This window comes from Grus americana, chromosome 12 (assembly GCF_028858705.1).
Source record: "Grus americana isolate bGruAme1 chromosome 12, bGruAme1.mat, whole genome shotgun sequence".
NCBI lineage: Eukaryota > Metazoa > Chordata > Aves > Gruiformes > Gruidae > Grus > Grus americana.
The window spans coordinates 8329267-8350125 of NC_072863.1; the positions used below are offsets into that span (position 1 = coordinate 8329267).

Genomic DNA, 20859 nt, shown 5'->3' on the forward strand with positions numbered 1-20859 from the left:
CAAGGGGTTTTTGCCACAGAGGCCAAGCGGGTGGGGAGCCCCGAGGGGGACAACGCTGCTGCGGGCGGGATGGTAGCGTGCAAGGTGTCAAAGGACCAAAAATGTGGTTTGCATGGGAACGGGCCGTGCTGGGCATGTTGGCGGAAACCCAAAGGCCAGCAGAGCTGGAGCAGAGCAGGGCAGGCACGGTGTGGTACCCAGTCAGCCCAGCCCGAGCCTGGGGGGCAGCTTCCGTCTCGGGGGAGGGACTCGTGGACACGAGCCTGCGATGGCGAATGTGAAGTAATTTCAGTTGTTGGCCCCAGCAGATCTGCATGTGCCTCGTCCCTCCCTCCAGGGTGCTCAGTCACTAAGCAGAACTCCTATTTCACTGTAATTTTATTTTTTTTATTTAATTTAAAGTAGGGTACAAAATAAACTATGCTAACAGCTCTGTGCAAGTCACCTTCCTATAATGAAGATATAATGAAGGAATACAAATATCAAAGGTTATTTGCAGGGAAGGGAGTGGGGGAGTTTGATTAAAAGATTACAAATTTGCAGACATCCAGTGTTACTCTAATTGGCTTCTAGTAGTGTAGGATGGGATGGCACAGTCTTGTGCATTTCCTTGTACCTAGCTGTGCTCAGGAAACCCCAGAACCTGCTTGCGTACTGCACAGCACTCTTGTTATTTCCATTGAAATTGGGTCATTTTTCCTGTTCTGTTTCCAGTAATCATTTGAAATGACAGAGCAGGTGCTGTGGGTAAAGCGGTGTGTCCGGATTCAGGTTAGCAAAGTGAAAAAGATTTACAGATTATTTCTTCTAATTTTATTTTTTTAAGTGACCTGCTTTGCATTAGGTGAAGGGTTTATAACACTGGGATTCAGGACTTTGCTGGCCAGCCCTGCAGGAGAGCCACGCGGCTCCCTGTGCCGAGCATCCCAGGGATGGGACCCTCCACGGGGTGTTCAGGGAGCTCCTTGTCCTGGCAGGGAAATGCTGCTGCGCTGCTGCCTGATGCTGGCAGGTCCCCTCTGGGAGGGTCCCCTTTAAGAAGACTCAGTCCTGGGGGTTTGTGTCACCAGGGTGAGCAGAGCATCGCACCATCCCCGCTGGGTCAGGATGAAGACCGGAGGACGGGTGTTGGGCACGGGGCCAGACCCTGAGCTGCTCTCTGGGGCTCGGACGGAGCTGGGCGCACAGAGTGGCTGCAGCATTGGGTAGCACCAAGGGGTGCTGCATTTTTAAGTGCTGTTCTCCTGGACAAGCAACAGAAACCTACTACTAACCAAGGAGGCATGTTCTCTATTTTGACGTGTTTAGAGTGTATTAATGCCCACTTACCATGCGTTTCACATGTAATTGTTTCAGTTTTGCATGACACCGTGTTCCTTTGCATGTCGATAGTGCTCTAAAACCAGTACGGAGGGTGTGCCACATTAATTGCAAGACTAACATTTAAATGTTTTAGAATTGTGGATTTAATGGACTTGGTCAATAAAATCATCAATCTCTCACACTCATCTTCTCTTTCTTTGCATATTCATTGTAGAGGATGTCTTATATCTTAAAGGTAAGGGTAGATACATCTCTTTGGCTTATTGTGGCAAAGAATGCTTGTTCCTGTTCACGCTTCTCATGCTTGCATGACCCTAATTTTGCCTGGCTGTATCAGTAAGTTATTGTGAGAGTCAGTGGTGACTGGCAAATATATTTTGAGATAACTCTCAAGAAGGATTTTGCATTATGGTACTTAAACTTCCTGGCATGCCTCTTCTCCTGCTTAAAATATGTATTGCATGTAACCTACTAATACACTAATTGTCTCCAAATCGGCAAGACTTGTAACTCTGTGAAGGAGATAAAAGCTTGTGTTTCTTACTTGTGGAGTCATAGCAAACACTAACTTTGTGTGTATTTGTTTGTTCTCCGTGTATGTGTGGGGGAATTCAGACAAATCATTTGGAAACAATGTCATTAGCCAACTGTTTTATATTAGAAATCAAATCAAGTCAAGGAAATAAACAACATTATAGAGTTTTCTAACAAAGACCCCAGAGCTGGGAAGCAGACTGAAAGTGCTGTGAACGTGTTTGAATTCTTTGGCTAAAGAATCTTAGCCAAGGGTTGAATTTGCTAAAGGAGCTTGTCCTGTACCAGACCTGCAGGTGCAATTCCCACTGCTGTTCCAGGGAGCAGTGGGCCACAACTAGTGCATGGGAAAGGCAAAAAGAATCATATTCTCCAACTTTGTCATTGTCTGCTTTGTAGTTCTCTAATGTGTTGTGCGTAACACGGATAGCTGCATTCAGCTGTGCTGCTCCGCTGTTTGAGCTGCCTTTGGTTCTGGTTAAACACCAGAGTCTGTTTCTCTATAGGATTCCAGCAAAAGTCCAAAAACAATGAAGAAGTTTCTTCCAAAAAGGAAAACTGAGAGAAAACCATCTGATGAAGAGTTTGTTATTCGGAAAAGTAGGTGTTGTATTTTTCTCTTCTTTCTGGGGGTTTCTGTGTACTGCGAGATCTCCACGGGACTTTGAGAACAGCCTTTCTTACGGTGCAGGATGTGACAGGATGCTCATGTTGTGAGCAAGCCTACGTGCTGCTGAGCACAGGAGGCTTCTGGAAGCACACCGGTCCTCAGCCTCCGGCAGATCCCCCCCTACTTACAACTACCAGGCATGCTACTGCCCCCTTCGTGATCGTGTGGTCTTGTTCTGGCTATGAAGCCAAGGAGCTAATTCCAAGTAGTTAAAAGCTGCATTAAAACTGCACATCAACAGTCATAAAAAAATATGTCTGAGGTCTGGGACAAACCCGTAGCTGGCCATGTCAGCAGGTCCTGGAACACTTTCCATGGGGGGACCAGGGAACAAAAGAAGACCCCATCTCAGCAGGGGTGCTCACCTGCAAAGAGGGACGTCCTGACAGCTCCCTGAAGTCCACTTGGGACACTCCTTGGGAGTTTTACATGAAAGGCCATGCTCACCCAGTGGTGAGCAGCTATGGTGTCTGGCCTGAAGGTCAGGTGTCTCCCTCAAGAAGACAGCGCTGAGCTAGGATTGGAAGTGAAGACTTCACGTGTCCAAGTCCTGCTCTGATGCAGCTGTACCAGGCCTCTCCTTGCAGAGCTGCTCTGCCTACCCGTCTCCTGGTGATCCCTGCACCCAAAGTCAGGCATCACCCCCGAGTTTTGCTGAGATGAGCAGCTAGAAGTGCCTTTTCATACCATTTAATCATTGTGCTCAATGCCACAGGATGTTGCAAAGGCCAGAAAATAAAAAGGGCCTCAAAAAGGAATTAGGCAAAGTCCCAGAAACAGTGTCAGTCAAGGAAACAACATGGTCTTCTCTTAAGGGACTTGGGAACAAAGGCTGGGAGAGGTGAAGCCAGAGCACTTGGCAATAGCTGTTGGCTGCAATGTATTACAGGTACTGCTGCGCTGGAAGAAGATGCTCAGATCCTGAAGGTGATTGAGGCATACTGTACCGGGGCAGGCTTCCAGCAAGCTCTCAGCTCAGGTGGGCACACAACCAGATTATTTAGTTCTTATTCTGCCTGCAACACTGATAACCCCTCTGGGAAAAAAAACAGATGGTTGCATCATAGAGCAACGAGACTCATGCTAGGAAACTGTGTGATGTTCAATCTTCAAGATAAGGGAGCTTCATCTACCTAGTGGTTTAGTTGCCATTGTTTTTCTTCTAAACACAGAGAATGAAGCAGGTAGGAGGGCAGATGAGACACAGCTATTTCACCAGCACTTGTTAGGAATTAAGCAAACCTAGTCAGTGCCTGTGGCTGTCAGCACTGAAAACCTGATGGTAATCTCAGGTTGCATATAGCTTTAGAAAGGAAGCATGAATATTATCTCTCAATCAGCTGCGTGTTTAAGAACAAGCTGCTTCATAAGAACCTATCTAACATCTTCAACGCTGGAAATATAACTATTTATCATTGCTGGTGAGATGTCAAATTAAATCACTGAACTATCAAATAATGGTACATTTAAAAAAGGGAGGCTGTGTTTCTTCTGAGAGTTCTTGACCCTAATCGAATGATTTCATTTATAAGTCATGACGTAGCTTTAGATTCAGTGAGCACTCTTAAAATCTTTTCACTTGCTGCTGTAGCTCCAGGTTAGCAGTACGTATTTAACCCCGGCAGGTAGCTGGTGGCTGCTCAAGCCCCTGTGTCCCCAGCCTGCCCCGGGCTTGCAGAGGAGCAGGGAGAACGAGGGCTGCTGTCTCCAGAGCAGCATGGGCATCAGAGAAAGTCTCCTTTTTACTTCCTGATGAGTAATTCTTGTACACAGGCTCCCGTAAAGACTCCATCCCCCAAGTCCTTCTTCCTGAGGAAGAGAAAATCATTGTAGAGGAAACACGAAGCAACGGCCAGACTGTGACGGAGGAAAAGTAAGCGTGGCTGCTCTCTGCTTGCAGATCCCCTTGCTGCTTTGTGGAAAGACCTTAAAAACTGATGCCCTCTCCTTCTGCATCTCTGCAGAGGAGAGGGGCTGGTGTCACCGACTGCTGCCTTAGACCTGGCAAGAACCACTGGGCTGTTTCAGTTGCTGTTTTGTCCCTTTTTAAGAACAGAGCTGCTCTGACGTGGCCGTAGCCCTCTGGGAGTCTGTGTGCCAGGTCCCGAGAGCCAGTTCAACGAGTCCCAGAGCTTATCGGGATGTAGCTGATGAAGTCAGGGAGGACAGAACCAAACAAGTGGCTTGCTTTTTTTTTTCTTTTTAAACTACTGATATACTCGGCTGCTGCTGCTGCCCCTGCCTGAGAGCTGGGTGAAGCTGTCTGTGAGTGCTCCCAGCCCGTTACGGAGCTTCAGCATCTGGGTGACTGCATGGATCTGCTCCTTTTCTAACCCAGACAGCGCATTCCTTTCACGCTTGGTTTTTTTGCAGCATACCCTCAAGGAGTCAAGGCCGTTTTACAAAAGATGCTCAGGCATTTCCAGTTTTAAAATCATTGTTATTTGTTGCAGTAGCGTAAACAAGGAAGCCAAAGCCACAGACCTTTCTTGATGACTTAAAGATAGCAGAACAAGGTATTTTTCTTGAGTTTTGAGAAAAGAGCCATGAATTTTGGACTGGTGGCCTATAAATGCTTCCGGGCTGTGTTTCCAGAGTCCCCTCACAGGCAGCAGCAATAGCTGCAACCTGATGCTTGCAAAGCAGAAACTGGAAGCAGCTTCCCCATCAGCGCCTTGCTCACAACAGCTCCCATGCTGTTGCTGTTTTGCTGCACTCCAGGTCTTTTTATTGCTTTTTTTTTTTTTTTCATTTCTTTTTGCAGAAGCCTCGTTGACACGGTTTATGCACTGAAAGATGAAGTCAAAGAACTGAAGCAGGTAATTCGAGTGGGTTGGTTTGTGCTGGCTGCGCCAGGTCGTTGTCTTCGACTGGTCCTCAGGAAAAGTCTTGCTGATGCTGGTGCAATCCTGCAGGTCCCTGAATCAGCATTAGTTTTCTTCTGGTTTAGCTCCCTGCATCAGCTCACCACGCAGTCCCTTGAGCACCAGAGCCAGCAGGAGGGAAGGAGTAGTTGGTCTTTGTCATAACATGAAACTTTCCCCCTACTCTGAAAGCTCTTTCAACACAAATGTTCATTTTATAGGGGTCTGGTGGATGCCAGTCCTTGCAGACTCAGAGGAAATATGTTCTCCTCCCTCCACCCCCAAGCTTAGAGGTGGGAGAGACCACCCCAGGAGAACAGGATCCTCCAACCCAGGCTAAAATTAGGTTTCCAGGAGGATGCTTCTGCTTGCTTAAAGTCACTGGGACTTCTGTGCAGGTCTGTAAGGTAGTAAGGGTCTGCTTGAGCAGATCAGACCACAAGTAACCTGTGATGTTCATCCTTGCCAGCCAGCAGTGACCTGTCAAATGTCCATGGGATGCCATCACTTCTGAGCAACCAGGCGTGTGGAAGTACCTCATTGCATAAAGTGCATGGGCATTAACTGTATCTTTATTCCTTTATTTTTCACCTCACAGGAGAACAAAAGGATGAAACAGTGTTTGGAGGAAGAGCTGAAATCCAGGAAGGAGTTGGAGAAGCTGGTTAGAAGGCTGCTGAAGCAGACGGACGAGTGTGGCAGGGAGGACACGGGCCGCAAGTCATCCCTGATTGCCTGAATTTGGGGAGAAGCTGCTGGCAGTGGTGTGTGACCTCAGGTGTTTTTTGGGAAGCGGAACTGGATCCTTTGCCTCTTCTTGCTCCTTATTTTGTTGGTTTGGGGAATTTTGTTACTAAAAAAAAAAAGTCAGAGAAAAAAATAGTTTTTCTTCCATCCAATAAGGAAATAAACCAGAAACAATCGATCACAAGTAAACCAGTAAGCAAGCGGTCCATGATTCACAATTCATCTGCAGCAACTAATACCTCATCGTACCTGCTACTGGGAGCAAATACAAACTCTGCTAATGATTGCCACTCACAAAGGGTTTGGCAGCAGTTTCCTAGAGGAAGCTTAAGCACTTTTTAATGCTTTCATTCTTTTCAAAAGCACCGGTACCTATTTATTGAATGAAAACATTATTGAGGTGGCATTGAGCAGAAACCAAAAAGCACCATGCTCCTCTTCAGATAATCACAACTGGGGAAGCTTTTCCCATCCACCTTCTTTTTTCCCCATTAGTTGACTGTAGCGAACTAGAGCCCAGCAATACTGTGGTTCCCGTGTGGCCTTGATACTGATTAAAATGTGCAATTAACATGAAGACATTTGAACTCCTTGGGGAAGTCAGATCTGGAGCACCTGTCAGAGCGCATGGGAAGGTGTGTTGCACAGTGCTGCCTCCTAACAGCTCGTGATTAGCACAACAGGTAACTGCTGTTCTGCCCCCCCATCCTCTTTCTTATGCATGACCTATAACTCCCACCCTCTGCTTTGTTTTCATATTGAGTGTCCAGGTATCGTATGAGTTTATAGTTCTACTGTGCTTCCCCTTGCAGGACATGCTTTTCTCTGTAGGAAATGTAAACACTGCTTGACAACACAACCCCAAAATGTGCTGGTTCCCCGCTCCCCTGTGCCCACATTAGGCTCGCCATCGCTCCTTCCCAAAGGTTGGGAATGGAGCCAATGGCCGCTTCTCCCCCCATCGCCCCAAAGGGGCTTTCTGCTAGGAAAAAGGAACTTTCTCTTGGCATAGGAAAAGTATGTATGCTTTGACAAGAGCTGGAACGCTCCTGGAGCAAGGATGTGCAACACCCTTCCAGATCCCTGCACAGCGCCTCGAACACAGCACACGGACAACATGCATATGTATCAGCTATCTTCATCTTATTTGGTGTTACACCCTAGTTTAGAACTGATGTTTTCCTTCCTTCCCTAGCAGCATTATAAAAGTAACGTTCTGTTGAAGTTAACGACAAGACTTAACGTATATCACAGGGCAGCATGGTCCCAGGGTGTGCAGACACCCCACAGCTCGTTACAGTCATACCGTTTCGTTGTTCATGAAGGACATAATAGAGGCATTAATTACAACTCCCTCCTTGCAATTAAAATTTAGCCAGAACATAGCAAATGGCATCTGGGGAGAGCTAGACTCAAAAACATCACAAGGAGTGTAGAAAGAAACCCTCTTTAAATCTAAGCTCTTTCTAGGACAAAACAGAGGTCTTTTTTTGCCCTGGCTACTTTTGCCATCTGCAGAGCATCCCAGCTGGATGGCAGCTCTCCACATCCCCACCCAGGCACACACTTGAGTGCTTTGGTCAACAGGCAAGCCCTGCTGTGCTGGTTAATTGTTTTCCAGGATAATGACCTTTGCTCACGCCGCTGCTCTGGGATACCATGCCCAGGCACGCCAGCACTGCCCAGACCTGTTGCCTGCCCAAAGGTGGGCTGGAGACTGGGCTCGCGACGTGCAGCCAGTGCAAGGAAGCAAATCGAGGGCCATTTACACTCTGAGGAGAAGGTGGAAATGTTTCCTTGCTGCCCCCTGGTTTAGCTGAAAGCCGTGCTGTGTACATATGCATGTTTGTAAGATGTAATGTGATGGAGGGCACACTGGGACTTTTTAGATCAAGCGTTTGTCAAGAGCTAGAAGCCAAAAAAAAAAGACAAGAAAATAAAATAAAAAGGAAGAGAAGCCATGCCGGATGGACAGCAATGTTTCCATATTTACTTTGTTTACAGTGCTTTGTAAATAGGTTCCAGTGAGTCTGTCTTTAGATGGATGTTGTGTCAGCTGCCTTCCAGTTTATCTTTGTCATGTAGGTTTATTTACTGTAACTACTTATGCAAGTTCAACTTTTCTAACATGTTTTTATTTTGAACAGTTTTTTAATTGACATTTTCAACAAATAAAGAAGGATAAAAATCACTTGGTGATTAACTCTTGGTGCTGCTTCCTTTGTATCCGCCACAAAAGCAAAGCCAGTGCTTGCTCTCAGCATCCCCGATTTGCTCAAAATGCCCATGGCGGCATCATCCCCCCTCCGATTTACTGAATGCTGGTGACGATACTGGTGCAAATGGTGATCCTGGCACTCGGGCTGTTCTTCCCACCATCACCCAGACCCGCAGCAGGGAAGGGCACCTGGTCCCACAGGAAGGAGATATATTTCCGTCCCTCAAGCTCCTCTTGCACTCTGCTAACAAGGATGCTTTATGGAGAACTAGCTGCTCTCAGCTGCACTGGCAGGTTGCTGTAGATAAGTGACTTCCTGCTCGGTTTAGATTTTTTTTTTTTTTTTAGTTTATGTTTTTTTCTGGAGATTAGGTGTGGTGACAGGATATCCTTTGGTCTACGGCTTGGACAAGATTTCTCCTGCGTGCTGGTATTTTTAACTCTTTGACAGAGAGATGCCACGCTCTCAGGCCGCAGCCAAAGCAGGAGGATAGAGGGCAGGAGGGCTGGAGCCTGCTCTCCCTCCCCAAACACGGCAGTCAGAGCGGGAAAAAGAACCAGTTAAAAAGAAATGCTGGACTTGGGCACATCATGGAAAAACAGTGAAGTCTGCAAGGGAGCTCGCTTGAACCCAAGTAGCACTTTGTGGAATTATTGCAGAGGCCACATCCAGACCCGAGTGCTGCAGAGCCTGCACCGGGCAGAAGAGCAAGGAGGAGGCATCTCCCAGGCTCATTGTGGAAGGAGCATCCCCACTCCCGGGTCCTCATGAGGACAGATCCAGGCCTTAACCAGACACCCTCCACATCCTGCTCTCCTGCTGAATATGGGGTTCCCTTGGCCCCCTCTCTTACGCCAGCTCCCAAACGGCACCTTTGCCTGACCCAGCAACAATGCAGGCCACACCAGCATCCTCCAAGCAACGGAGTTTGGCTCCAAATGACCATCAATGTGAAAACCAGAAAGAAAACCCCACCACAGCTTAATCTGCGCAGCACAAACCACTGCCGTGGCTGGGGACGCCCGGGAGGTCCCCATTCGTGGTGGGCTGCTCCTGCCGACCGCCCCAGTGCAGCACTGCTCCATGGCACGAGTGCCCCCAAATCCAAACCAAAATGAGGGGGAGAAGTCTCCCTTGCCGCCAGGATGGGGTGCATGCAACAGGTTTGGCCTCCTAGAAGAGATGGAGACCTTGCCCCAACCAGGGGAAAGGGTTGTCACCAAGCAAGGGGCACTGAGGTAAAGCTGGCACCCAGACACACAATGCTTAACTGGGAGGGGGGAATTTTATTTAAAAAAAAAAAAAAAAAAAAAAAGAGAGAGAGAGAGAGACCCCAAGGCAGTGCACAGAGATGCTAGGACAGGCTTGTCACCGGAGCGGCCACTGTGCACAGCCACGCAGCACATGGACAGCCATCCTCCAGCTCCTGCCGCCTGGCATCCCTGAGCTCCGTGACATGAGCGAGAGAGACCCCCTCTTGGAAACTGGCATCCCAACCTTTTTTGAGGTTAGAAAAAAAAAAAAAAAACCCCAAAAAATCTCATTTCTTATATAAAACTTTAAAAAAATATTTCCCAGTGAGCTCACTGTTTCTTGAGCCGTGCAAGCACCTCTCCCAGATGACCATGCTGCTGTTTGTTCCTGCTGCTGTTCATCCACAACCCCCCACGCCAGTCCTACTGATGTGCCCCATGTATTCATCACCCTCTCATCCCCTTCTCCCTTCCTTACTCGGAAAGAAGAACAAAAATCAGGTCAGAAACCATAAAATTCACAGCCCAAGGAGTGACAGAGAGGCCCCACGTCAAGGGAAAAATGTATTGACAGTCTTCAAACTTTCCACGGGGAAAGGAAACCTGTGCTCGCCACGGCACCGGGCAGGGGCCAGGGAGGAGAACAAAGCCGCTCGGGAGAAGGCCACAGCTGGATGGTAGCAATCGCATCTCCTCCCCTCCCACGCACTACCTCACATCTGAATCCCGCGGGCTATTTTTGGCAAGCGAAGAAACAGAGGCAAGAAACAAAAGCCCCGGGAAAGGCAGCAGTGCGGGCAGGGGGCTGGGGCCGGGCAGGCAGCCCACGGGCAGCGGAGGTGGCAGTTGGCATCTGCTGCTCTTGCTGCATGATTTCTAGAGTTCTTTTATGCCTATTTTTTCCTCCCCTCTTTAATTGTTTCCCCCAACCATGCATGAAAATCTATTTATTCATGTTATTTGCAGCTCCCAGATCCCTCTCAGTGATTTAGGCTAGGGATCGCAGCCTGGCCCAAACCCTCCAGCAGGTGCTCCTGGCCACCAAAGTTTGGGGGCTGCGGGGGGGTTTCAAGGCTGTGCACCAATCACAATTTCCCCTCGCCTGTGACAAACAGCATTTCTGCTCCTGAAGGTTTTGGCCACCCGAGAATGGCCACACACATGCTCCTCGCAGCTCTCCTCTCCCCATCTGCTCACTCCCAGCCAACTTTTTCTCCTTTCTCAGACCATGCTGGTTTGCATGGTCTTTGGTTTCTCCTGTGGCTACCACCCACACTCCCACCAGAGCCAGGCACCTCCACCTCCCCTGCAGAGGTTCAGGGCTCTCCAGCCACCCCAGTGCTGCCTCTGCAAACCCAGTCCACAGGGGCTGGCCAGGCTTCAGCAGCAGCGGGGATGTGGTGGGACCCACACCACACAGGAGATGGTGGCTGCCCAGCCCCTGCCCTCCCACACACAGCAGTCACAGGATCCCACCCTGTGCAGCATCCATCCCTCTGCTCCAAAGCAGAGGCATCCCTGCAGGTCCCATGACCTTAGGGCACGCAGGAATAGTCCTCTCCCAGCCAGCTGTCCTAAATCCCCTTGAATTAGCCCCCACCCTTCTGCTCCACAGCTGTGCTGGGGGGTCCAGCCCGGGTGCCTTGGTGCTGTCCCAGGGCAGGGGGAGATCCCTGCTCCCTCTTCCAGCCAAAATGCCCCTGCTGCTGCCTGGCCCTGTGCCTCCCCCCCAGTGCCACCCCACTGCCCTCTCAGCCCCCAGACCTCAAGCAGGACCCTGGGAAATCCCAGCCTGGGGCTGAGAAGGGTGGGCAGCTTTCAAAGCATAGAAAGCACCCTATCTCTTAATCCATAAATTGTGTTAGTTGTAGGGAGACAGTGGACAAAACCCCACACTCGGGAAGGGGGAACCATGGAAATACGCTGCAAAACACAGCTATGGCCACGCACAGTCCCTTGGCACGCAGTCCCTCTCTGTTTACGAATATAAGATGGTTTGAGTTAAAGAAATAGTTTTTATACATGGTGTCAGGTCTGTTCCCTGACAAAGTGAAGCATTTTTGGAGAACAGCCAACAAATACATATTAAATTACAGTAAAACCAGACTGGCTCTGAGCTCTCCTCTACTGACTTTGGGAGGGGGCCATGTCAGGCACCCAGCACTGCAATGAGCTATGGAAAGACTGCCCCATCCATCCCAGCTGTGATGGCACTCAGGCACCATGTTAGGACCAGACCTGCAGTCTCCAGCCAAGTAAACCCTAAGGACTGTTCAAATCTCAAAGCTCTTCCACTTGCAAACCTGTTGCCTTCCAGAAGTATCTCCAAACTTTTGTGTTCCAACAAGGGTGACCTGTATAACCAAATGGTCCAGGCTTGCCACCTTTGGCATCTTCAGAGACTTTTAAAAAATGCTGTGTCAACATCCTTGTGCCCTGCTGTGGCTCAGCTTACCTTCCCTGCAGGCCAACCTGGAGAAGAGAGTCGGGGAGACCCCAGTGTGCGGTATCACTCAGGTATCCCCTGCCTGAGAGATGGTCCTGCTGGTCTGCACAGTCCTGCTCTTCTGGAGCTCCAGGAAAAGTGCTGCTGTGGGCAGCAGTGTCCTCACTGAGGACAGCCAGAAGATGCTCCACGCATGGAACTTGGAGGGCTTGGGAAGAAGCAGTCGGTCCTGCTGCCCCTGTGCTTTCCTGGTCCTCCTCCTAGGGTAAGAGGTGTCTCAGGAGAGGAGGCAGGTCCAAAGTTGATGGTGGAGGCCAACGCCCCTTCCACAAGGGAGTGAAACAGTCCACAGGTAGATCTACCTGCAGAGGTGGGAGGAGGACAGTCTGGCAAGCGGCTTGGGGTCCCCGAGCAGAGCACTGCTGGTGCCTTACCCACACTCTAGCTTGAAATCAGCAGTCCCCTCTCAGCCACCGATCACCCCTCTGATGTGGGGCGAATGTCACTGAGGGTGAGCCTGGACAAGGCAGTGTCATCCTAAGCAAGAAGGCTGGCTGAATTTTGTAGACAGGCATGGGTGGAAAAAAGGGGGTTCTCAAAATAAAGCAGACAGTTAGTGTGGCAACGATGCATCACCAGCAGCTAGCACGTAAGGACAGCGCTTGGCTGATTGATTCCTTTAGAGGAGACGTTCCTAAGCCTTTTAATGTTTTTCCGTTGATGTTTTGTTAGCAGATTGGTACAGGAGATATGTATGAACCTAGTTTGACTGGAGTGCCCTGAGCCATCCTACGTTGTTAGGAAAGAAACGTTGATGGTAGAGTTTGCTAAATAAAGCTCTTGTGACATAAAGAGGACACCCACCCTGTCACATGCACAGGGCATGGTGGACCCAGATGCACAACATCAGCACGTACCAAACTATTGGCAACAAAAGAAAAAAGCAAAGTGCAAACAACAACAGCTTCAAACTTTGTTCCATTTGTGTTCTTAAGGCCCCTTGGCCCTCATTAATAAATAACAAAATATACAAATTAAGAAACAAGAAAAACAAAGAGGCAGAGGAACATAAATATGGGAAACAGGGAAAGCCACTTTGCTCAACAAAGTCGGGCTGGACCCCCAGCTTGGGTGGGGGGGGGCCCTCCTCACTACAGCTTGAAGATGCCGAAGTAGGTGCTGCCATGGCTGTAGTTCACTCGTGTTGAGTCTGTCACGTTGACAAAGACCATGTCTCCTTCCCGGAGCTTGAAGACGCCTCCCTCCCGGATGGACTGAAGGTCACAGAAAGACATGGAGGTGCTGTGTGTGTCTAGTCCCTTCAGCAAGAGTCGGTCCTCTTCCATGGGGAGATACAAATAAATATAGAGGGTGAAGGGTGCCGAAGTTGCTGCCTTGGTGCAGAAGCTGACTTGGGAGTAGATGTAGTAGAGCCCTGCTTCCTTCACCTTCAGTTTCCCCTCTTGGTAGGATATCGAGTTGTTGTTCATGGGGCCATACATTGTCGTCTTCCACTCTAGCACTGTAGGAGAAAGCATGGCAGATGAGCTGGGAGGAGGAGACATCCAGTTCAGCAGGCTCATTTTGGGGGGGCACTCCACAGACATTTGGCATCACAGCCTCTGACCCTGCTTACCCCAGGACACCATTCCCAGCCCAGGGGAGCAGCATCCCCTTCCCCAAGGCCAGGACATGTTTAACCCATGTTTCTGGTCACTGGCCTTGATACCCTTGAACCGATTATGTGAGTGGAGGAGTATTTTGCTTCCTTCATACAATCAAGTAGAAATGCCTAGCGTGGAGGATTGCACGCAGTTGCTACCACGGGCCAGACCTCAGAGTACTGCCAAAACACACTGCCACTCCTGTCTGCAGAGGCACCCATCCTAGGGCACACAGTTTTTCTGAACTGGTGCTACCTTTTCTCTAAAGTCCCTCCTCCACTGGGACTCCAGAGAACGCAAGACTTTGCCAAGAAGTGCAAAAATAAACAACCCGCAGTTCTGGTCCCTGGCAGGATGCAGAGCTGGAAGGGGCTTTTGGGGCACTATTGGTGTCATCAGAGCAGGTCATGAACGCACACTCCCACTGGACTCGGTACAGATAAGTCAATACAGAGACCAAGAAGCTGACCTCGGCTACGACTTTCAGGAGGGATTTTGGACCTCTGCCTTCCCCAGCCTACAGAGACACCTCTGAGAGCAGCAAGGGTGAGCAAACGAGGGGAATAACAGGTTTGACTGTCCTAGCCCAGAGTCCCAGTCCCCGTAGCGGGGTGGCGGTGGCACGGGTGGTCCTGGGCGAGCCAGGCAGCTCCATGCTGCATCCCATGTGCATCCCACGGGATGTTTCCTCTGTGCCCGACTATCGAGGTGCAGAGTTGAACTCCAGGCAGCTGCTGCTCTCCGGGCAATTTCAACCTGCTTTATAGCTTCAACAAGTGCTTAAGCAGGGAGTTTTAAAATGCAGCGAGTTTCTTGCTTCTTTGATCTTATCTAACTCTAAGCTTTCCACAGGTAGACTGAGCTCTGGGTGAAATGCTGCGTCAGAGATGGAAAGAGCAGTTGCTGATTACTGGCAATTACTCCAGAATTAAATCAAAAGTGCTCAGATTGCGAAATCCTTGCCAGATTGAAAGACTGACCTTACTAGCTCTTACTTACTTGGGTAATCCTTGCTCTTGCAAGGATCTTGCAGGATGTCCCTCAGCTAAGGCTACACTGGGGGACAGAGCTGCGAGAGCAACCACAGTTTGTGCAGAGGGATGCACAAATGCAAATGGACTCACGTGTGTTTCTCAAACCTAACGTGCCCATGACTCTGAAAAAGTGCAGCTTGCCTAAATCAGTTTGGAGCTATCTATGTTGTGACTGTAAAGTCATCAGCCAGTCCATATTGCTGCCAGGACCACTACAGATGAGGGGATAATTAGATCAGCAGATACAATATGCCAGCAGAGCCCTCCTGCAGCAGCCGCCCTGGCAAGATGTGGCCAGGAGAGCAAAAGCATTGCATTTTGAGTTCAAAAGAAAAGTGAGAGGTTGGTTTCCTTAAATACGAAGACAAATAGTTTTCCACTCATAAAAAGCACTATAAAGATTAAGCCATTGCGGTGCATTTCTAGGAAGGCATATGTAAGGCTACTGAGGACAGCCGGCATGGGATGCACAAACCCCACGTGGCACAGGTGCACGTGGTGATGTGACCGCTGGGAGGTTTGCTGTCCTTTGGGGACATGCTTTTGTGCTGGAGTTGTATTGTCCCTGTCCCTGCCCTTACAGAGCCAGCGGCAGGCTTGCAGGGTCCGGCCAGGGGATGCACGCTGGCCAAGGCAGTGCTGAGCGGGTCTGTCTCACCTGAGACTGTCTTGCTGCTCTTCTGACCTGCCAGGTGGGCTGCAATCGGCTGCCTCTTCTCCTCTGCAATTTGAAGGGCCGGTGTTATTGATGCCTTGACACCCGCTGTCCCCCCTGAGCAGCACAGCTCCTTTGCAGGGACCGCGGCACCTCCCACCCTTGATATTTCTCTATGGGCCAAATCCAGCTCAGAAACACAGTCTCCAACATCCCTCCCCAGCTTTGAGTGAGGCAGGATCTGGCCTCTGCTCAGCAAAGACACTCAGTTGCCTTCAAGGTGGAGCCTCTGAGGAATAAAGCCCGTGGAGGAGACTGTGTCCCCTTGCCTGCTGTGGGAACAGGACCTGGATGTGCCCACCTCTTACCTGCTATGGATGTCTCATTCTTGTGCATCAAATGGGGATGCTCACGGTGCTTATGGCCTGCAATGCAAAAAGGCCACAGATTTAATTTTGGACTCATTTTCATTGACTTCAGGCAACATGTCACCCACAGCCATCTGCCCTCGTGAGACAGCCATGCCCAGTGTCCCCCTCTTCTAGCCCCATGCCATGCGCAGTCCTACCCCATGGAGATGCTCCAAACCCTGACCCCATCCCCTGCCGCCGTGCCATGTCCCTGGGGCACCGGTGAGCTGTTGCAAGGTGGACCAAACCCCTTCCCTGGCCAAGCTACTCCTCCTGCCCCCAGCAAGTGACGGGTGTGCTGGTGGCACCAGAAAACTCACCTTTTTGCATTTCAAACTTGGGCTGCCCTTTGCTGGCTTCCCCATCCTGAAACAACAGCAAAAAAATATGTTATTTTTTTTTTTAAGATATACAAATCAACAATTTTGAAAGCCTCTGTAGAGGATGCTCTGGCCATCGCACAGGTTGGTGCTGTTTGGGCCCGACAGCCCTGCCAGCTCTTGGTGGAGGGTACCCAAAACTGCAGAGCCTCCAGCACCTTCCTCAGCATCACATATGGCCGTGAGCTGACCGGCTGTTTGCAGCAGGGGGGTTGTAGGGCTTATGATCTTAGGTTTTATACAAGTAAAATGTTGGGAAAGTTTATTTGAAAAAAAGAAACAAACAAAAAACTATCTCCTTTTCATTTAAAGCCATAGATGCTGGCCAGCAAGCCGGGCATGTCCCTGCCCCTTCACAAGGGGGTTTTCAGGACTGCTGAGCAGGGCCCATCTCAGACACAATTTTCTGTTGTCACTTGGGTACTGATGCAAACCTGAAGGTTTAGCTGAGGCATTTGATGTCATTGGGCACTGACAACGAGGAAGAAATGTCCCTCTCTTGCCTGCTATGGCCAGCACAGCCCCTCCTAAGCAGCGGATTCAAGGGCCGAGCAGGCTGAGAGCACCCCATGCCTGGCTGGGCACCTCTCAGCCGCTCCAGGAGGACATTGCAATACAGGTTGGCTCTTTTGCATCCAAATGCAAGGAGCCGCTGCACCGGTTGGAGGTGCCGTCCCTAAGCCTCTGGGGTGGCATTTTCACAGCACCATCCTCATCCTCACCGGCTGCTGGGAGCTGTGCTGCTGGGCTCAAGCCTTGTACCATCATTGACACCTGGGCAAAGTGGGTGCAAAAGTGCTCCCAGCGGCAGGCAGCCACAAGCATCTTCACAGCCACCCGGCACAGGATCAGAGCAAGGTGCCAGATAGCAGAAAAAAAATCAACATTTTTCAGGCTGGGATCAGAGTGCAGAGCCAGGGTGGCTGCAGCCCCATCCCTCCCACCACAAGCCCTGAGCTTCCCTCATCATGTTGCAGCTGGATGTGCTCTGACCAAGACTGTTTTGAGAAAAAAATGGATGAGATTTTTCATATATATCTCAATATTGTGTAAAAATACAGTGTAAAAAGAATGTAGTTTAAAAAAGGGCATGTGCTGTGCAGCCTTAAGGTAAAGGGCACCCATGGTTTTTAAAAAAAATTTGGGGCAAAGATGTGTGTGTCCCTGGGAGTCCCCCTCCACCTTCAGCAGGGTCTTTGTCCACCTAACAGCAGTGTACCTTGCACTGGAGGTCCTGGAAGCCCTTTAAAATCTTTTCACAGTCCAGTAATGTCGACTTCTGACCTTCTGCTGTCTGACATTTCTGTACTTTCCTCAGGAAGATGTAATCTTCATTGAAGCTCAACACCTCTTCCATCTGCCGGCGGGGAAGAGAAGAGAGGGTGAATGGGATGTTAGTGGGAGACCTGCAACGGCTGGCAGCGGAGCCACGCTGCATTCCTGCCAGCGATAAATCGCAACCTGGAGAGCTCAGGGTGGGTTGTTCAGCATCGGGATGAGCCGGGCAGACACACTGCGGGTACCAAGTGCTCCTACCAGCCGCCCAGCACAACATCTGCACCCGCATCCGCCGGGAATTGCACCCACGGGGCTGAGCCTGATTGGCGATGCTGGATGAGAGGAGGATTGCTCAGGATCCCTTCCTATTTTCTATCATCTTGATAATGAATTTAAACTTCCCACTCTGCCTTTTCCCAAAGGCAGATGGCAAATATCCACCCACCTGCATTTACAGCCGGCAGCACAGAAATCTGAGTGAGTGGCTCAGGGCTCACTGCTGCTGCCCCAGTGGCCCTGGCAGGCAGCTGGCACGCTTGCTCAGCCCCGTGCTGCCCTGCCCAGGGTGGGTTTTAATTTTTTTTGGCTAGCTTACTGACTAAAAGAGCTGCCAAGAGACCAAAACAACTTGTGGGTTGGGGCTGAATTCTGCCAAGAGTTTCAGATTTAAAAAAATCAGATTAAAAAACCCCAGAAAGTCAAAAAAAGGAAAAAATTAGTAATATATATATTTTTAAAAATACACATTTTTGACATTAAACCTATTTTTTGTAAAAACCTAACATTCAGCTAAATGGTAAAGGGAAGTGCAGACAGACATGAGGACAAGCAGCCTGGCAGAGCGCTCAACACAGGCAGCACTGGGATGCGGAGCGTCAGGTTTGAAGCCCTGCTGCAAGCTCTGAAGGCGTCTGAAATCCCCCTGCCACCTGTGATCGCATTTCAGCTGCCTCTGATCCTCCGCCACGGCCCCGTGCTGCCACGTTTTGCTCCACCAGGGACCCTCTACTTACCCCTTCACCCCAGGCTGCAACCCCCGTGCAGCAAAGTCCCCTTCCATCCCCTCGACTTTTAAGCCCAGGATTGCTCTCCACCCTTAAAGATCAGAAGTCACCCACTTAAATTTCAATTTAAGTTGAGACAACACATTTAAAAATCAGTAATGATGATCTTTGCATCTAGTAAGGAGAACTCATTCTGGGTTTTAGACACATTTCTTTAGCTGGTAGTCTTTTCTGCTTTGGAAGAAAGTAGCTTTAGATCGGTGATTTTAAGCATCGTGCAGTGTGGCTGCAGTCATGGCAACTTCAAAAACAGCTTTTCAGTTTTTAATTTTTTTGGCAAATATTGTCCCAAGTATGGGACAGGATCGCCAATACTGTGTCTCTTCAAAAAAAGACAAAGTACTAAAATCCGCTCTTTTCTTCTCTAAACAGAAAGACAGCATCTGAAGTGAGATGTTGGTAAAACTCATACACGCAAACAGTAAAATAAGTGTCATTTCTGGACTCCCCCATCCTCGCAATTAGCGTCACAGTGTTGCCAAGTGCTATGGCACCAGAAAAACCACCAACAAGCCTAAAATAGCCACTTATGTGTTTAAACCACACTCTCCTCTCCCCAGACTGGCCATTGGCTGTCAGATTTGCTATTGACGGCTCTTCATGTTTGATCCATTCTCGTTTTGTTAATGAAGAGAACAGATCTCTTCCTCAGCATACACCTTAGCGGCAAATTAAAGCAGAAATGAGAACACGGGTGTAATAAATGCCACTCCTGCATCCATCCAGTGGCCAGCATCATCTTCTACCATGTTCATCCTTTTGGTGAGCACATCTCACTATGGCTGAAGGCAAATCGCGTTAACGATCCAGCAGAGAGAACCTTATTTCTCCTCTTACCTTATCCATCTTCATGTGAAGATACAAACAGAAGAGTACGGTCCCAATCGTCTGTGCTACAATAAATACAGCAAGAAAGCCCATGAACATTTTCATGGTGCTGGGTGAGGTGCTGCTGATGGGTCGGGATGTTGTAGGGCTGTAGGGTTCGTTCATCCTCCGTGTACGTTGCTGGGGCTCCTTCAAATGAGCTGCTTGCAAGTAGCATGAGAACTGTTGTGCGAGCACCCGCTGCTCAAGGGATACAGGTTGCAGCAACCTACACTTCCTGGAAAAACCTCTTCGTAGTGGGTAGGTTTGTTCACTACTGTCTCCCACAACAAAAAAAGGTTGCTTAGACTTTCTTCTCTGATGCACTTCCATTCTTTTTCCTATTGTTCTACCAGAACCAGAGAGAGGTTCTTATTCCATATATTCATATTTGCCCTTGAAACACTCCAGACTATGCCCCGGTGTTTTTTTGCTGTTGTGGATGAAAATTTCATGGCAAGTTGTCTTCAAAGAAATGAAGACCATGAATACACAGACAGAGCTGCTGAACAGCACTGTGGGCTGCCAGGGGCTAGGAAGCACTTGGAAAGTTGGTTGTTTCTCAAAACGGGAAGAAAGGTTTTTTTGCCCTTTGCTTCCTTCATGAGAAGGATGATTTTGCAGCAAAGACACTTGGCTGAGGCAGGTGGGTTGTGCTAGTTTCTGGCCTTCCCTTGTGCTCCCCATGGGTGAAGTCTGTGCCTGGGTAGGCTGGATGATCCTGGAGAAAGGACCATCTCTATGGGCACTGTGACCCATAGAGAGGAGCTTTCATGCTCCTCAACAGACAGCGGGACTTTAGGTCTTGGTGCTTGGCCACCACTTTGGAGAGATAAGTGTTAAGCAGCTTTCTTGGTACCTTCATGAGGTGCTCACCCTGCACCCAAGGGCGCAAGCTGACTCAGACCCTGTCCCCCTTTACCCATGTTACCTATATCTATATATCCAGGCATGAAAAGGGCTGTTGAGGATGCAGGCACTCCTGCCAGCTGCTGACGTCCCAGCATCACTGCCACGCAACTTTGGGCAACGCAGGTCCCCTCTATGCCCCTGCACTTCTTGAGCCAGCAGCAGGGAGGTAAGGTCCTGCCCCAAAGCTCTGCAGGCATCCGACACTTGTGCGGCCATGCACTATCAGCAAAATAATTTAGGGCAAATGCAGAGGGGTCCTTACTGCTTGCAACAGAGGACAGACCTCCTTTCCTCCATGCAAAGAGGATAAATCTGGGTTTCTGTTGGGGTGCAGAAGAGGAGAACTGCGAGGCTATACTGCAAGGGGGGCTGGGGCACTGGTTTGAAGGCAGTCATCAAGCCATCATGTAAAGTTGTTTTGAAAGTAGCATGCTAAAGGCAATGCTCTTATCAGATGCAGCAAATAAAGGGTTGGATCCTGCTAGAAGCAGTGGGGTGCTGAGCAGGGTGCTGCTCACCAGCAGCCCCAGGAGAGGAGG

At 49.5% G+C, this 20859-nt stretch overlaps 2 protein-coding genes across 7 annotated transcripts in view; one reads left to right on the forward strand and one right to left on the reverse strand.

Moving 5' to 3' along the window:
• The window catches only part of ARHGEF6 (Rac/Cdc42 guanine nucleotide exchange factor 6), a 42051-nt gene extending 33722 nt beyond the window's left edge, over nt 1-8329 (forward strand). For 3 of the 6 annotated variants that reach the window (XM_054839348.1, XM_054839351.1, XM_054839353.1), the window contains 6 exons: nt 1538-1558; nt 2364-2457; nt 3417-3506; nt 4301-4400; nt 5292-5346; nt 5990-8329. In XM_054839348.1, coding sequence (XP_054695323.1) covers nt 1538-1558; nt 2364-2457; nt 3417-3506; nt 4301-4400; nt 5292-5346; nt 5990-6130 — 501 coding nt within the window. In that variant the 3' untranslated portion in view covers nt 6131-8329. The remainder of the gene's footprint in view (nt 1-1537; nt 1559-2363; nt 2458-3416; nt 3507-4300; nt 4401-5291; nt 5347-5989) is intronic. The other 3 variants (XM_054839349.1, XM_054839352.1, XM_054839350.1) reach the window with 2 other exon arrangements.
• A 3335-nt stretch (nt 8330-11664) lies between these two features.
• CD40LG (CD40 ligand) lies at nt 11665-19645 on the reverse strand. Its single transcript, XM_054839347.1, has 6 exons — nt 19379-19645; nt 17419-17556; nt 16140-16185; nt 15778-15834; nt 15413-15475; nt 11665-13578 (listed from the first exon to the last, which is right to left on the reverse strand). The coding sequence occupies exons 1-6, from the start codon at nt 19532-19534 to the stop codon at nt 13208-13210; spliced, it is 831 nt and encodes a 276-aa protein (XP_054695322.1). The 5' UTR covers nt 19535-19645; the 3' UTR covers nt 11665-13207.
• Nucleotides 19646-20859: the final 1214 nt, after the last annotated feature.